The 19,298-nt window shown below is 35.7% G+C and overlaps 1 protein-coding gene across 1 annotated transcript in view; it reads left to right on the top strand.

Annotated features, from left to right (window-relative positions):
* LOC124364676 (tubulin monoglycylase TTLL3-like) overlaps window positions 1-19,298 on the top strand; it is a 50,556-nt gene that overhangs the window by 15,741 nt on the left and 15,517 nt on the right. The window contains exons 2-4 of the mRNA XM_046820338.1: window positions 11,502-11,862; window positions 13,014-13,164; window positions 18,107-18,291. Coding sequence (XP_046676294.1) covers window positions 11,536-11,862; window positions 13,014-13,164; window positions 18,107-18,291 — 663 coding nt within the window. The 5' untranslated portion in view covers window positions 11,502-11,535. The remainder of the gene's footprint in view (window positions 1-11,501; window positions 11,863-13,013; window positions 13,165-18,106; window positions 18,292-19,298) is intronic.

The following is a 19,298-nucleotide window of genomic DNA, read 5'->3' as shown; positions in this document are numbered from 1 at the left end:
TGACCAGTTTAAATGTTGATAACAATCCTTCAGCAGTTCATGCCAGTAGCTGCATGAATAATAATAAATTATTATTACTGAATAATTAATACTTAATACTGAATTATTTAAATAATAATAATGGTATGCTAAAAGAGTAATCGCAATAAATTAAATATTGGAGGGGAGACCGGACCCCAGGGACCCCCTCGCTGGCTACGTCCTTGATCGTAGCGCTGTGGTACTTATTTTAAAGATAGAATTAATATGCATCAAAAAGAGTTTTTTATGTAAAGTGCATACTTTTGAAAAATACTAAATGCGTCTTATGCTTAGTTATACATTTAAAACAAAATTTTTATAGAACATTTAAACAAAATTATCGCAAGGAAATAAAAGCCGCTAAAGCACGAGATGTTGAACAAAAATTGGAGAACGCAGAAAATTTTTCAAAAAGTGCGTGGGAAGTAATAAAAAGCGTTACATCACAAACAAAATACTCAAAAACAATCAAATCCGAAACTAAAAATTGACGGTAAATTAACAGACGACCCATTTCTAGTGGCTAACGAATTTAATAATTTTTTTTCGACTGTGGCTGTACCAAGCACATCTTTCAGTTGTGACAATCTTGTAGAAAATGTAGTAGTGAGACCGGTTTCTTCCATGGTTCTGTTTCCTGTGGGGGAGGTGGAGATGGCAGTCGTCTTGAGAGACCTCAAGCCGAAGAAGTCCAGCGACATCAACGGAATGTCCGTGTGGCTGATCAAGCGTTGCTTCAAGCACATTTTGACACCACTTACTAAATTGATAAATCTGTCTTTCGCCCAAGGCGTTTTCCCTTCAGCTTTGAAGACAGCAAGAGTGGTTCCGATCTTTAAAAAGGACGATCCTTGCATCGCAAGTAATTACCGTCCTGTTTCCATTCTTCCTGTCATGAGCAAAATTTTCGAGAAGGTTTTCATTAGAAGGCTTGAAGGTTTTATTGAACAGTTTGAAATTCTTAACCCTGAGCAGTACGGATTCAGGAAAAACAAATCGACGACTGATGCTGTAGCAAAACTCATTGACTGTGTTGTTGATGGCTTGGAGAGGCGAGAACAAGTGCTCAGCATATTTCTCGACCTTTCAAAGGCCTTTGACTGTGTGCATCATGGGACACTGTTGCATCAGTTATGGACATGTGGTGTTCGAGGTCAGCCGCATAAATGGCTTTCGCCATACCTCAGTGGCAGAGAGCAGTGTGTGCAGATCGCGAACACACTGTCAGGCAAAGTAAAAATGCAGTACGGTGTTCCCCAGGGTTCAATTTTGGGGCCCATACTTTTTCTCATTTACGTCAACAGATTGAATTCATCAATTCAAAATGGAGAGGTGATTCAATATGCGGACGATACGACTCTCTGCATCAGATCAAGTACGAAACAAGATCTTGAGATCAAAGCCTTTATTGAAGTAAACGCATGCATCGAGCACTTTTCAAATATAAATCTAAAAACTAACTATGCCAAAACTAACGTAATAAAATTTTGTCTCCGTCAACAAGAAGACGAATACAGACCAATTGTGATGGCGGATGAAGCTATCCTAGATGAAGCCGAATCCACCAAGTTTCTGGGGATGTACCTGGACAGGGGACTGACCTGGAGCGATCACATTGACAGAGTTTGCTTAAAGTTTGCCTCAGGCACTTATGTCTTACGCAATCTAGCAAAATTCTGCTCGTTTGATGTACTGAAAACTGCCTACTTTGGCATAGTACATCCACATTTGACCTACGGTTTGAGACTATGGGGCAGCTGTTCTAAATACAAATTTGACAGAGTATTTAGAACACCAAAGAAAGCTGTTTAAATAATTTCGAAATTAAAACCCAGAGAGTCGTGTAAAATGGCCTTCAGGGAGCTTGGATTTCTAACCTTATTCAGCCTCTATATTCTCGACGTTACCCTGTACTGCCGATTCAAATGTGAACTTGGTTCAGGGCAGGGACGTCCATCAGCACGAGACCAGAGGCAGGAACAATTTCAGAACTGAACAGCATAGAACGGCTATGTTCGAACACTTGCCATCTCAAATGGGTGTCAAGTTAATCAATAAGCTCCCTGGAGATCTCAAACGAATTAATGAACCCAAACAATTCAAATCTCGATTAAGACACTTTTTGTTGTCAAAGGCATTTTACTCCGTTGATGAGTTTACGATGGGCCGCTGGGATGAAAATTAGCATTTTATTATTATTATTATTCTATTTATCCTTTTCTGATATCCAAAACATGCAAAATACAATATATTGTTAGGTTCACACTTGAGTATGTGGAATTAACTGTGTCTATGATAAGATAGGTTTTAGTTTATAGATTTTTAAATCAATATGTTGAAATGACGCTTGCAATGCAATTTTGTTAATTGTTTTACTGCAATAAAGAATTATTATTATTATTATTAGTATTAGTACTATACGACATCGATCTGTATTACAAGAAGATGCGGACAGTTTTCATAATAATTCTTTATTGCAGTAAAACATTGAAACAAATGTATTTAAAATGTCGTATTGATTGAAAAGTCTATAAACCAAAACTATCCTTATTTATCATATGCACAGTCAATTTCACATATTAATTTGTGAATGTAGTAATATATTTAAATTTTGCATGATTCCGATATAAAAAAAAGAAATAAAATAATAATAAAATGCCATTTCTTATCCCAGAAGCCTATCGTAAACTGACAACAAAAAGTGTCTTGATCGAAATGTTGATTGTTTGGATTCATTGGGTCGTTTGATATCTCCAGGGAGCTTATTGATTATCTTGAGACGTTATTGTTTGAATACAGTATAGTCGTTCTATGCAGTTCAGTTCTGCAGTGCTCTAGTCTCGTACTGGTGGACGTCCCTGCCCTGAATAAGTCCACATTTGAATCGGCAGTATAGGACCGTAGAACAAACATACTCGTAGATGCACTAGGCTAAAGTAGGCTTTTTTCAGTACATCCAACGAGCAGAATCTTGCTATACAGATATAAATGCCTGAGGTAACCTTTGAGCAAATGCTGTCGATGCAATCGATACAGGTAAATAAATTCCCGGTATAGGTGCATCCCCACAAACTTGGTGGATTCATCACGTATAGCTTCATCACCCATCACAATTTGTTGGTATTCGTCGTCTTGTTCATGAAGACAAAATTTCATTACGTTAGTTTTGCATGCGTTAAGTTCAATAAAAGCTTTGATCTCAAGTTGTCTCTTGGTTCGTTTTTTATATGATGCAGAGAATCGCATCGCCAGATATTGAATTACCTCTCCGCTGTGAATTTATGAATAAATCTGTTTGCGTGAATGGGAAAAAAGTATGAGCTCCAGAATAGAACCCTGATTCAACCTATACGGCTAGGGTGTTCGATGAGTCGCGGACGGTGATATATTCCAAGCCGAGGCGTGGGTAACCCACTTGACTCAAACAGAGTAATAGTCTATTTAGCTGTTCAACAGCTGTCCGCCTGCGCTGCATAGCGTGAGTCTAATACCGTACACGCGGTATGCGGACAGTTATATTCTAATGTGCGATGTTCAGCGGACGGTGATATATTCCAAGCCGTATACTCTGTATACGCAATTGGTACTTAGGGCATCTCGCTTACTGATAACAGTCTATTCCCTCAACTACCTACATATTTGAGGTTTACCTGCTTCTAGCAAACATGGTGGCCTTCATTTTAGGAAATTTCAATAAAAGAAAATTATATGAAGTTTTATTGTTAAAATTAACAGGATTAATTATTTAATTTGGTCCTTTAATTAAAAAAATATAACTAATTAAAAATAATTCACTACTAAGGTCATGTAATTCTAAAGTTAAACATACAACAGGACATGTTCATAATTTGAAAACTAAAATAAAAATAAAAACTTTTTATAAAGAACATATTTCATTTTAGTAAAAAAATTGTTATTACAGTTTGTTATAGTTTACAACTTCTGTTTGAGCGTGCATTTTTTCTCTGCCACATAATAACTGTCTTTTATTTTTAAAATAATACTTATCAGACTCTTTATCTAAAAATTGTAAAAATATAAATGGGAATATAATTTGAGAAAAGATTGTTCTCTCACTGTCATAAATACATCTCCGTTTTGTTGTTAGGCACACGTATGTACGTACAGGTGAGTGATAAGTTAAGTTCGGCTGTGAATAGTCGCATTGTAATTTCTGGTAGATACAAGTCTTTCATTTTTAACTTGTAGAAGAATGTACACCTTGTTTAATTAAATGTCTATAAATATACACAACGCAATATCGAAGAATCCCAACAGTATGTAACGAAAGTCTTGACCGAACTGACTTCCTGCCCTTTGACTTTTTGACCTTATAATCAATAAAACTATAGGACCAAGAGGAACGAGTATGAACAAAATGTCTAACAAGAGTCACCGCAAATAACAGACTGGCAGACAACTACACGCTTATAAGAAGGACCTGTACGGTCTTTAATAAATCGAAGGACTTATTTACAACTGACCTCAATTTGGGCTTTAATTATACTGATAGGGTATATACTCTACATTCTTGTTGAAAAAAAATCTAAAAACTTAACTTTTGGCTATGATCCATGTAATAAACCACGTTGTGGTATTTTGAAATATGTAGCTAATACCGATTTATTCAAAATAGCGCCACTACAAAAACGTAGGCCTGCCCAATAGCTGATAAATTCGACCTCAAATAATGTAATTTACCAGCTAACCTGTAGGTTTTGTCCCAAGGACTACATTGAGCACTCTTTGAAACTCTCTATTAAAACTTTTCGTGGAATGAATAGTGAAAATCCATTTAAGAAAGAAATTAACAAATAGTTTTCGAAGATTATTTGCCTGAAAATAGCGAATTTATCTCATTAGTTGACGGTGACGTAACTATTGTTTACGTGTCTGCTGGCTGTGTGTTAAGTTTTAAATAGTGTGAGAAAATAACTACGTTTTCAAATTGTTAACCCTTTCGATAACATTCCATTTCGGCCCATTCCAAATTAGCATGGCTGTCAATGGATTAGGGGACATTTCTCAATGTATTTACGAAAACTTACACGTTGTATGCAACTCTGCTCTGGGTTCCTGGACTATAATATAACTGCGGCGAAGAATAAACGCAATTTGTTCCCCACTACACTTTTCGTTACGGTGAAATAGCGTGCAGGTTAGTACGAAATCACTTAAAGTACATTAACTGCGATAGGGAAGTTCATGAGCCAGGTTGTGGTAATGGAATTGCTCTAGTTTTTACTGCATCAAGGGAAGATTATTCAGCCTCATAAAGGGAACCGAGTAAACTCGATGATGGAGGGTGGAGTTTAATAAATGTTAATTAAGAACCACACATGCGTGTTTATCTTTTTCGCTTATCAACCTTCCCATCTAACCTGGCCATGTGAGGCAATTATTTTTGAAAAGCAGAGGATCCAGGGTGTTCCAGACAACCAATTCACTTTTTATATAAGGAAAACGGTATGAGGCGGAATCACTAAATGAATTTTAAATAAACTGTTTACGTTTACAGGATTTTCTTGAATAAAGCGCCATGAGTTTGAATCTCAAAAGGTCTCAAAATATAAACATAAATGAAGTGATACATAATTTTAAAACCTGTATTCAAGCAAAAACATTTTAAAACTTGCTTTGCGCTTTTATCTTTACATAATGGAAAATGACGGTTTAAAATATCAAAATTGGGATAAGGAACTAGGTTTTGAGTGAACTAGGGTTGAGAATTTTCCCCATCTTCAAATTACGATACTCCCCCACAAGCCGCGATTATTAAGATGTTTGGGTCAAACCCTGTAATGCAGAATTTGAAAAATCAAAATGTTAATGATTAACTAAAACATTTCAAATGCAAAGTTAAGCCATGTTATACCTTAAATTAAAGGTATCATTAAACTGACAAAATAATATATTTAATGTGTTGTCAAACTCTGACAGTCTAAATGGTTTCCAAAACTGTTTTTTTTTGTTTTTTTTTCCCCAAAAACTAAAGAACTTATTAATCAGAAAGGATTTTATATATATAAACTGTGTGTAATACAATAACTAAAAATATGTTTGCTGTACAAACTTTAATTAAAGAATTGCTACAAGTTTCCACCTTTGAAAACTACTTATTTTCTTAGTGTATAGTAAATGTATCGCACCCAGTCGACACAATATGACTTTGATTGATTATTGCACGTTGTAAAGCCTCACCAACAGTCTCGTATCGCTTCGGTATGAATGGAGTTTTGAAATTGTACAGCCTTTTCCATTACTGGCTAACAGGGGAGAGCTATGATTTATGTTTTTGTTTTACAGTAAACTTTCTATGTTTTACAATGCAGTTATGATTCGTCTAACGCTTTCTTGTGACAATACGGTGTAAAATGCGTAATATTTGTATTAGATTAAAAACAACATATCATTACTCCATTTTTGTGAGCTAGTCTGTTAAAAGATTCATACTTAGCCGATTCCGCTGAAACATTAATGACCCTTCTTATTTTTTAATTTAAATAAATAGCCTATTTCTTGCAATTCATTTTTGTTTAAGTACCTTATTTTGTTAATATATATTTTGTATTTCATTGGTTAGAGCTCACTTTTTATGTTTAAGGCACGATAATTCTTGTACATTCTGTATAATATTTATTTTACCGGTAAGGAAAATGTAAATATATTTTGGTGCTAGTTAATACCATTGTGTGATGTTTGTTTGAAAAGACAGGAAATGTATTACTAAAAAGAAAAAGTAATTAAGGTGCTGATTATTTTTTGAACATTTTTTAAGAGTAGTGAAATATTGTTTACTTTTGATAAACACTTTGCTACCAAATTATTTCGCTGCGAAATATAGTAAGCAACTATCAAAGTTTTACAGAACACCATCCTTCACTGAAACACAAGTTAAACAATTGAGTTATTAATGTTGTTTAACTGCACTTCTGCAGTGTCTGGGATTTATCGAAGAAATGAAGCTAAACTCAACATTCTAATCAGCTTAGGATCAAGTTAGGACTACGCTTTATGTGAAATGTCTTACTAATTGTTATCTGCAAAAATCGAATTGTATAGTTCGAATCTATAACATTAACATTAAAGTCGTTATACAAATAATGACTTTGCGTATTTTGGTATAAAGCTTTCACAATTACCTTTATAATATAAGGAGCGTAACCTTATCATTGTCATAGTATCAGTGTTTTCTCTGACGTAAACAAATCTTGTACGTATGGACTGGAACTTCAGAAATTAGTATTTTTCATTAACCACCATAATGAAACCGCATAGTACTGAGAAAGCTCAATACAACATCAGAATCCCAGGATACTGGTGAAATAATAATTATCAACCATTCTTATAGCACTCATTTATGAGTACTGAGAATATTATGATTATATTGTTGGTCCTCATAGCCGCAAATCAGAGGCAGCAGAGTCTTCTAACCCTTCAGACGGTTATTGATTGCCCCATGTAACCGGAAGTGGGGGACTGTGCGTCGAGAACTTGACGGGATTCGGGAATAAATCTGGATCCTGTTTGTGGCAACAGCAGTGATAACAGACACGCCGTCTCCACAGTACCATATCTGAATAAATCAAAAGTACTCTCCAGATGAAACTACTCTCAGTTACTTTATTTTTCAAACAGATTTCTCGTTAATTTATCGGTAAAATGGAAAACTTAAAAAAATTGTGTTTTATAGTTGGTACTTTATGTGCTTATGTACACACTTACTCTTTGCATTATATTATTTTTTTAAATTTCCATTATGGTGACGTAATAGCGAGTGACAAGATGTTTTTCGTTAGACAAAGTAGCCATGATGGGCCTCTCAGCTTTGCAGAGAGCTCTGCTTTGTAGTGGCTTATCCAATAATTGTTCACTCGAGTGAAGCGTCATCTTGCCTCGGGGTGGGAAACCTCATTTGTGGTGACGTAATAGCGAGTGGCAAGATGTTTTTCGTTAGACAAAGTGGCCCTGATAGCCCTCTCAGCTTTGCAGAGAGCTCTGCTTTGTAGTGGCTTATCCAATAATCGTTCACTCGAGTGAAGCGTCATCTTGCCTCGGGGTGGGAAACCTCATTTGTGGTGACGTAATAGCGAGTGGCAAGATGTTTTTCGTTAGACAAAGTGGCCCTGATAGCCCTCTCAGCTTTGCAGAGAGCTCTGCTTTGTAGTGGCTTATCCAATAATTGTTCACTCGAGTGAAGCGTCATCTTGCCTCGGGGTGGGAAACCTCATTTGTGGTGACGTAATAGCGAGTGGCAAGATGTTTTTCGTTAGACAAAGTGGCCCTGATAGCCCTCTCAGCTTTGCAGAGAGCTCTGCTTTGTAGTGGCTTATCCAATAATTGTTCACTCGAGTGAAGCGTCATCTTGCCTCGGGGTGGGAAACCTCATTTGTGGTGACGTAATAGCGAGTGGCAAGATGTTTTTCGTTAGACAAAGTGGCCCTGATAGCCCTCTCAGCTTTGCAGAGAGCTCTGCTTTGTAGTGGCTTATCCAATAATCGTTCACTCGAGTGAAGCGTCATCTTGCCTCGGGGTGGGAAACCTCATTTGTGGTGACGTAATAGCGAGTGGCAAGATGTTTTTCGTTAGACAAAGTGGCCCTGATAGCCCTCTCAGCTTTGCAGAGAGCTCTGCTTTGTAGTGGCTTATCCAATAATCGTTCACTCGAGTGAAGCGTCATCTGGCCTCGAGGTGGGAAACCTCAATTATGAGGATCTCGGGTCTAACCACCCTTTGTCGTTCTTGGGACTCAACACTGATTAATGAGGCTCAGTCTACAGTATTCACGTGGATCAGACATTTCATATTTTTTGACTGTGTTAAAAACACTGATTTTATTTAAGTAGAAGCCAGATTTTCTGTAAGTGTTATTTTTCGGGTCGCTGTCATAAAACTGAGATAATATGAGGAACTTGTTTGGAAAATATCGTACAAGTCAATACGATAGCCTACAATTCTCACGGAAAAAAAGCGTAGGTATTCTTTAGAAAGTTTTGAGATAACAAATATTTTCATAATACCAACACTGGTGTTATGAAAATAGTAAGCACAATTTAAAAATTTAATCACTTTCTGACTTAGTCTCATGATAAAATTATGCTCTTGCAATATACGGATTCGTTAACGATAAATTACTTTTTTCCGATTTCATATTTTAAATGTTGACTGTTAACTTATCCATTTAACATAATAACATTTTTTAAAACGTTTTTTACATTTCTATGTAAAGGCGGAAAACGTGTCTTTAATTTTTTTGTTAGTGATGTATAGCATTCATCCTAATTGTACATAAGCATTAAATAGTTATTTAAATATGTTTTGAATTGTTATGACATATATTGGCGTGATATAAAAAAAATAATAATAATAATGCATAAAACCAATATTTTTATTGTCTGAAGCAGTAGAATAATTATATTACATGTATTGTGACATATCTCCAAATTGTAATAAATCTCTATGCCACGAACCAACCCTATTGATTTTAGCCGGAGACAAGTTTATTTGAATAAAACTAACGAAAGTTGATTTGCACTTTTGTTTTAAACAGAATTTTACATTAGCAGTTAGTGTCTATTGTCTTGTTACGAAAAAAAAACAAAGTAACCTATTTTAAAAGTAGAATTTAAGTAAAATAAATAAAATACTATTGGTATGTACTCAGTTTACTTCGGGAGGTATTGAAGTCTACTCAGTTCTGTACAGTTCTCACTAGGTAACAGCACCTCGTAGAATCTACACACGGCCTAGTTACCCAAAACGCTCATAGAGTGCGGGGTCGCCAAACAGAATTATTTACTATCCAGGTCATTTAAGTAGATAAAAGAAGGAATTTTAATAATAATAAAAATATTAATCTCACACAAACCAAGCTTAAGAATCAGTCACCGTTTCATCAATATTGCTTATTAATGTATGTAGGTAATATATTGCTGCCAAACGCTTTTGGTGATGTTTTAATTAGGAAACAAAATACTCTCAGAAGGATCCGACAGAACGTAACGAGAGATATATCCCATACTGTACACAAACACGTGCTTTATGATGTAATCAATATTCTAATGTTCTTCTATGGGAATGGTCCATGAGAAGTCAGTAGAAAACCTTTAAAGTAAGCATAGGTTGATATACACATCATTTTAAAGGGATAGTCAAGCAAAGAAGTATGCCGCCACCGCACTTCAAAAGCTTTATTCGTTACAATGGTGGCGGTTCAAAGATTTTAAAAGTAAACTAAATTCGGCATAAATTAAGGAAGTTGCTTTATTTAGTTTAATTGTTTATTATTAATTTTTAGTTGTTCGTAACATAACAACACAATAATTTTGTGCCTTATGACACTGTACAAATTTTTATGTTTCTACGTTTACAAGTACAGACGATATTAGACCGTTTCAACGCTCCTGTATAAACATCGAACTGATAGATTTCCACGTATAGAAGCAATGTCGCAAGTAAATCAAGTAAATTTGAGGGTTTTAGTAAGTGGTAGACTCTACTAGGTTTATTAGTTAGGTAGTTACTGTTAGAGTTGTCTTCTCAAATTCTACAGCACAGATGAGTCTCGGTCCCTCAGTCGCTTGTAGTCGCTAAAAATCGAACTTGTTCGGTAAGGAGTTGAGTTAGATTTGCGGTGGGGGGGGGGGTGCAACTGGAGTGAGGGGTTGTTTTGGCTACTGGCTCGAGAGTTGCGTGACACCTCACACGAGAACAGCTGATTGCTTTCTCTACAAGTTGTGGAAACTGTGAGGCGTGGCGCGGCGAGCGTAGTGGCAGTAAAACTGGGGTAGTTAATAATTCAGTGGGTCAGGGTGCCACGGTCCCTCCCCTACTAAACTTGTTAGTTCAGTGCTGCCTACTAACATACAGTGCGAGTTAAAAGTATGGATAAAGATGGAGGAATGGAACTCGGGATACCTTTCTAGAAAATAGAAGTGAAATTTTTAGTCACTGTTACACCTTTGCCCATTTCCCCAAAATGGGACTTTGGAGGAGGGAGGGGGGGGGGGGGCTAAAAATGTTTAAATGTAAAGACACAAAGAAGAAGAACGGTGCTTTTTATTTCAACCTAGTACAAAATGGCAGCCCATTGAAATTAATTAAATTAAAAGTACGGATGGATCCTGCTCAATCTTTAATGGATAAGATAGAAAATGAAACTCAGGACACCTCTCTAGGAAACAAAACCGAACCTTTTCTCCAAAATGGGCAATAGTGATATAAAGCTCTAGTGCCATCTACAAATGTCAAAGTATTTGGTTCAAATAATTGAAGTTGCTATTTATCCATCTCGATAAATCCAATAACAGCTTATGAAATTCGTATTTTGGATATGAGATTTTCTTTACCATAAGATCTTTATTATTACCACTTAAGATCGACATGTATTTTATTTTTTATAATATGCTTGCTATAAAATTGAGCAAGGGTTTTAAGATGATTTAAATCCTAGCAAGGATGTAGTATTTGTTATTCTCTAGGAAACATGGCTGGATGAGATCGAGGTGACTTCACATGGAGGACCCTGGACCTGATTCCAGCGGTCTCTGGGACCCCTCGGGCTCCGCGGAGTCCACGGTCCCCCCGGAGTCCGGCAATACCTCGGACGTTGCCGAGGACTGCCGTTCCCCAAAGAGGACCCCGAGCAGCGAGGTCCCAACAGATGTCCTGGACACGCCCGGTGCTGGAGCAGAAACTCCAGTGGTGCCTCTCCTGGAGACTGGAGGTGGTGAGGACAAGCAGCGCAAGCGGCGCCGTAGTGCGGAGAGTCGAGCTTCCAGATGTAGCGTCAACTCTACCAAGCTCAAGAGTCTCAAGTTGCTTGTGGATAAAGCTGTTGAGGTAAGCTCCTAACCTCAACAGTTTTCAGTGGTCTGAAAACTGTATTTTAAAATAAATTTCCAAACTTATTAAATGAAGAAAAAAGTTAAAGAAGAATATTTTGTGAACAAACCTTGTATACGTAGGACACGTATAACACCACTAACAATTTTAAAACCAAGTTATCATAGTTTTAATTGTCTCTCTACCACTCAATTTCATATTGTATACAGTAAATTTATAATAGTTTAATACAATTGTGGTAAATTTTTAATATTATAAACTTAATATTATATAATATATAACCTTAATACGGTATAAATATAAATATATATATATATATATATATATATATATATATATATATATATATATACATATATATTTATATATACATATACATTATTAAGGTTTACTAAGGTATTAGGTATTAAGGTGTATTAAAGTTTTCTTCGAAATATTTTAAATTTGCTAATTTTATACATCAATATTACAAGTGTAAAGTTTTATAAAGAAGACCCTGAATAAATGTCAAACTGTTGTACAATGAAATAGAGTAAACAATTTTCATATTATTTTCCAACTTAACTGTATGACAAAAACCCTGAGTTTTGTGAAAATAGAAAAAAGTATTCAAAAGTAGTAAAACCCAACTATAAGAGAGTTATCCGGTAAATATTTAAATCTAAAAATAGTAACTTAACACTAGAATAATAAATTATAATAATAACACGAGTTTAAGGTATTTTATGGAATGAAGTGTATGAATCTTTTCGCTAAATACTTTGGTAAAGCCTCAAAAATATAATCCAAAGTCTAAATTATACAGGTAGCTACTTTGAATAATCGAAAATACTGTGGTAGAGTAACAGTAAGATGGAATTTTCCAAAATGAAGTTCCATGATCATGAATCAGATAAAACTAAACGAATGTGGTGGTCACCGTGTAATGTATAGTCAGAATGAAACCACATAGACCTGATTAGATTATCGGAACATACTGTACAGTGACAGTGACAGTTTGACAACAATACCAGCTCGCAGTGGAGCGAGGGATACCAGGAGGTGTTTGACCTTGTTGTTGCCGCGTTGATGAGCGCCTATAATCCGTTGGATCAATACCGTGTTGCCACGCATTAGTGCTGTTGACTCGCGTGCCTGTGCTGTTGCAGCACCACAAGACGTTCACCATCCTGGGCAAGTTCCCATCCATCAGGGACGCTCTCAGAGCTCGCGGTTGGGTACAGAACTTCGACGCTCTCTCCCAGCAGCGTTCTCCGGCCCCGTACTCCTACAGGCCTGGAGTCGGCAAGGATGAGGAAGGTATGTGTTATCAGTGTTTTCAAAGTTTCTTCTGAATCTGGGAAAGAATGTCTGGGTTTTGCGTTGTACCAAATATAAATCTTTTCTTTTCACGTACAGCTCGGTTCATGATGTAGTTAGTTAATTGAACAATAACTAACTTGTGATTCACTAACAATAACTAACTAATGTGATTCACCACTACATTGGTGAATCACATGTTAAAAAATGTAATAATCTTTGTCTTTGGTATCTGCATTACAGTACTGAATAAGCAACGTATTATTTGCCAAAATGTACAGTTTGAAGTATATTTTTCCTAAAAGTTATAGGATTATTATCTAAAACTCTGTGCTGAACAGCGATTCAAGAAAAAACGTAAACAAGAAGTTTTGTTAGTATCAAGCTTACTTTATGTTTTCAAGGCTATAAATGCAAAGAAATCTATAATAATAGTTTCATTTATTAATCCTATGGCTATGGTCATTAAATAATGTATACACAGGACATTTGATCACATTTAACAGGCTCTCTCAATTTAATAACATTTGTTTGCTGAAATACAACTTTGAAAGTCAAGATGGGATTTCTCACAACTTTTGAGAACAGTGTGACGTATTCCGGAGGGATTTTTCATAACGGAATGTACTTATTAACCAGGGTTCCTAAGAATGTCCATGTAAATTTTCAGTACAAGCGGTTATACATGTTTTATGTGATTTTTATATAATAGTTTATAACATTTGTTTGTGTATTCTAATAATTACTTACTTGAGAACAGGATACAGTCCCACTAATATTATAAATGCGAAAGTTTGAATGTTTAGAGGTTTGTTTGTCCTCGAATCACGCTGAAACTGCTATACGGATTGTGCTGAAATTTGGAACAGGTATAGCTTTTGGTCTGAATTAACATTTAGAGTGCTTTTTACCACCCATAACACATTCATTTCACCAAATAAAGTCGAATTCAAATTAAAAAATCAGTTTGTTTACATTCGAATGTTATGATAAGAACGAAACGTATTTTGACAGCTGTTGACAGCTATAATTCGACAAACTTTCTGAAACATCTTTTTACATTTAAATTTTATCAATAATAAGTAAACATTGCTTGATCGGTAGTGTAATGCAGATAGTAAATAAAACATTAATATATAAATTTAACTCCAGATTGCGCTAGTGACGAATTAAAATCATCTAATGCATTAAATACTGTTATAAAACTAACCTTAATGAACAAAGTTATGAGTGTTTTCACATAAGTTACTTTAAACTGGTGGACTTCCTTGACATTATGATATTACATTTTAACAATGGCTTACGGAAAAACAGAGAAATGAATACTAACATACCTTTAACGATTCATTCTTTCCCTGGCTACAGTCAAAAAAAACAAGTATAACGCAAAAGTTTAATAATGATTATTTTGGTATATTGCAAAACCTTAATAAGGATTTCCCCCTTATACCGGAAGTACATAAGAAGTAGGTAGGACTTCCCCCCAGGTCGTAATAGGCTTTTCAGTCCTAGCAAACTCAACTATGTTAACACGATTTTGACCAAAGTAGATTTCCGAGAACTAGATAATCGAAGGTATATAAAATTTGATCGAGGCAATATGGCAAGCTAAACTGTGACACTGTGACTGTGTAGTTAAGTAAATTTAAATGGTCTTAAGTAGGCACTATTTAACCGAAGTAGGCATCTCGGTCCTACGTAAGTATATATATACGGGTGTATATTATGTCTGGGAAAACACCCAAAATATATCCTTTAATAATTTAAATATAAATTTTGAAACCTCTTACAATCGTGATAGAGATTGGGCATCTACTTTTTGGAACAATGTTTTGTTATGTCACACCAACGGGGGACGTCCTGCCGAGGGTATCGTGAATATTCTTAATGGAAGCCTATACCTTGTGATAAATAATTTTAAAGGTAATTAGCTTACTGAATTGAATGCCACAAAACCGCATCTCAAAGGAATTATTCTATCAGAAAATAGAGCATTTTTAGTATTGAAAATTTACTGATGTTCAACAATGTAAGTTTAACATTGTTCTTGCCACAAAATGTGTTACACTAATTTTTTAGCATTTTTTTAAATGTTCAATTAAAATAAAACAAAAATTTCATTTTAAGCTGGTTCTATTAGCACAAATTTGCCAGTTTTTATTACAGTACAATTATGGAAATACTTATGCTATTGATTTCTTATTACAAATAAAAAATAAATGTATGCTGTTAGAAAAGTCTTACAACAAACGTTTTACCTGCATTTGGTGTCAAAGCAATTGTTCGAACTGTGTTCCTTCTACGGTTTGACAATGAGCCAATCTTGTGTAAAATGATTCGACAGAGTTGCCTAACATTTCTTCAGTTATCAAAGCAATCTCCTCTATAATCCTGTTTCTTAGGTCTTCCAAATTATGAGGCTTTCTTCTATAAACATTGGATTTTAAATGACCCCATAGGAAATAATCGATTTGGTGACAAATCCGGAGATCTTGGAGGCCATTCGATTTCTCCTCTTCGGCCAATCCATTTATGAGGAAACCTTAAATCCAAATACTCTCTTACCTGTCTCCCATAATGGGGTGGAGCACCAATCCTGCTGAAACCATACATTATCAAAGTATTCTCCTGATGCAATTTGAATAGCTGGGATTATTTCATTTTGGAGCATATTGTAGTAAAGTTCGGCATTTAAATTTCCATTTGATGAAAAAGGGTCCAACAATTTTGTTACCTAAAATTTCCCACACCATACGTTCAGTTTTTGTGGTTGCTGTGAATGGGACTCAGTAATCCAATGTGGGTTTTCACTAGCCCAGTAACGGCAATTGTGCCTGTTAACATTGCCATTTAGGAAAAAAGTTGCCTCATCAGAAAATAGTATGTTGGTCAGAAAATCTCTATTGTCATCACATTTGCGCATCACAAGTTCACAAAACTCAACTCTTCTGTCGTAATCATCCTCACTTAACTGTTGGACTAAATGAACTTTAAATGGTTTGTATTTATTAATTTTCAAAATCTTACTCACAGACATAGGGTGCATATCATGTTGCTGTGCAGCTTTTCTGAGCGATGTATGTGGGTCTTCAATAAATGTTTGCAAAACATCTAGTGCATGTTCTTCATCTGTTGCAGATTGTATCCCACCCGACTTTGGCCGATTACGTACACTCCCTGTCATTTCAAAACGCTCAATAGTTTTTGATATTGTTGAAACACTTATGGGATTCCTTTCTTGGAAAGTGTCATTTAAACAAATTACAAACTTCCCGATAAGATCTTTGACGATCGCCATATCCTCGCATCATCAACAGAGTAATTCGTTCTCTTTGACACAATTCCATTAAAATGCCAAATAAAAACTGAACTACTGTAATTAGATAACTTGTTGACAGCAATGCTTCAGAGACACTGATTAACTCGACAGGAATGATATGACCTTTGTCCATTTGTAATTCCCAAGCTTAGACCTGTCTAGTGAAAGCTCCATGCTCAACAAACTGAAACCTGTAGACCAGATGATTAATAACACAATAATGTTTCTCATAGGCTAGTGACCTTTGTCTCTTTAAACCTTCCTGCTTGACTGGGAAAACACCAAGTACAGATTCATAAGTAATCAGAGAAAGTGACTCATAAGTTTTATTCATTGTAATAAAAAACTGGTAAATTTGTACTAATGAAACCAGCTTAAAAATAAATTGTTTATTTTATTTTAATTGAACATTTAAAAAATGCTAAAAAATTAGTGTAACACATTTTGTGGCAAGAACCATGTTAAAATTACATTGTTGAACTTCAGTAAATTTTCAATACTAAAAATGCTCTATTTTCTGATAGAATAATTCCTTTGAGATGCGGTTTGTGGCATTCAATTCAGTAAGCTATTACCTTTAAAATTATGTATCACAAGGTATAGGCTTCCATTAAGAATATTCACGATACCCTCGGCAGGACGTCCCCCGTTGGTGTGACATAACAAAAACATTGTTCCAAAAAGTAGATGACCAATCTCTATCACGATTGTAAGAGGTTTCAAATTTATATTTATAATTATTAAAGGATATATTTGGGTGTTTCCAGACATAATATACACCCTGTATATATAATATATATATATCTTCTTCGTCAGAACAACAAGGCAAACTCTATTATAGTACTGGAAATATCTTAGACCTGAAATATATGACAAGGACTGGAAATATACGCTTTTTGACCTAAGCAAGTTTCCGAGACCTGTGTGATCTGAGATTTGTGTTTTCTTCATCGGGATGACAAGGCAGATTCAGCTGTAACGTTATGTATATAATTAATTAGAACCAGAAATGCTCCTACACGTGCCAAACATGATATAATATTAAGTTAAACTCTAATACTATTTACCACGAACTTAAATAATATCTACCTGATATCCCCTACCTACCCCCCCTACCCCCCACCCCCTGCCCCTCCCTGGTCTGCCTACTTACGTTTTAAAATTTTTATAGCACTCCCATCATATTACATCATAATTGCTTTTACTAAGAAATATAAGGACTTTGGTTCTAGGATTGCGTGCGAAGCCGCGGGTAACAGCTAGTACTGTTATAATTATAACGATCTTTTTGTTCTCAAAATATTGTTGTAGTCGGAGTTTCTGGCTTATTCAAGCTATATATATATATATATATATATATATATATATATATATATATATATATATATATATATATATATGATGTGTTCGTAAATAGAAAGGGAGAACAGTCTCAGCTGTAAAATTTAACATAAAAAATGCTTACTACTGGATACAGTTGTAAAGTTTCAACTAAAGATTTATAGATTGAAACTAACAAGTCAAATATTTAATTGCACATCCGAAATCGATAATGATAGTTACAGAAACAGGTTTATACTTGCTTGTAATGAGAATTTGTCTTCTCACTAAACCCTGTACTAGGGAGCGGGCCGCCTATGACACCCACCTCTGAAGAGTCTGTTGACCGAGACTCCCAGCTGATCTCCCGTCTTCTCCGAGATTCTCCCGTCAACTTCATCTGGGCTATGGGTGACTACATCGACTGGAAGTACCTCAGCAAGTCGACCATTGTCAGCCGCTTTCCCCGCGTCTACTTCACTACTAAAGTGAGCTAATTTATTGTGATCATACCCGTGTTGCTAAATTATCAATTTCAACATATGTCTGAAAGTTTTAATGAGTTTTATTTACATGATACTTACAAAGAAATGAAATTAAAGATTTGCTTAGTTTACTATTTCTTCCCTTACTCAACTCAATCTTAATTTACACTTTTTGAAAACAGTGTAATGTAATGTACTTTTTTGCGTTTACATCTGTATTATTTAAAAAAAATCTTGATTTTTGTTTTTTAATATTAGACACATAAAACTATTACTTGATATGCATATTTTGAATCAATCGAAAAGTGTTACACTCTAGAAGTAACTTAAGTAGATTCATCCTACTATAGGACTTTGCTCCACGGTCTTTCATAGTTCCAATGTTAACCTAATAGCCTAGGAGCCGAGAGTCAAATTACACTGAATTAGAACACAACCTAGATTATCTTGAAACACATTAGGCTATATTGGTCTAGAAATAAATCTAACGTCAGCCACGCAAGATTTGGAGGAGGTTGATATGGGAGGGTATCAAAAGATATAAACGTGTGAAATTGGAATATTTTCTCTGATAATATAACGCCTTCATTATGGACTTCCGACTGACGGCATGCCTAAGCTAGCTACACCTTCTAATGGACTGTGTTGCAGGTCGGGCTGTGTAACTGTCTCCAGCAAACCCACTGGTTCTGCGAGGCAGGGGTCTCCAACACCCTGTTCCCGCGGTGCTACAACATCGCTAACGAGGATAACTTGAACGCCTTCATTATGGACTTCCGACTGACGGTGTGCCTAAGCTAGCTACACCTTCTAATAGACTGTGTTGCAGGTCGGGCTGTATAACTGTCTCCAACCCACTGGTTCTGCGAGGCAGGGGTCTCCAACACCCTGTTCCCGCGGTGCTACAACATCGCTAACGAGGATGACTTGAACGCCTTCATTATGGACTTCCGACTGACGGTGTGCCTAAGCTAGCTACACCTTCTAATAGACTGTGTTGCAGGTCGGGC

The sequence above is a fragment of the Homalodisca vitripennis genome, chromosome 6 (assembly GCF_021130785.1).
Source record: "Homalodisca vitripennis isolate AUS2020 chromosome 6, UT_GWSS_2.1, whole genome shotgun sequence".
NCBI classification, from domain to species: Eukaryota; Metazoa; Arthropoda; class Insecta; order Hemiptera; family Cicadellidae; genus Homalodisca; species Homalodisca vitripennis.
The sequence above is the reverse complement of the archived record's forward strand: the minus strand, read 5'-3'. Positions and strand labels throughout refer to the sequence as shown.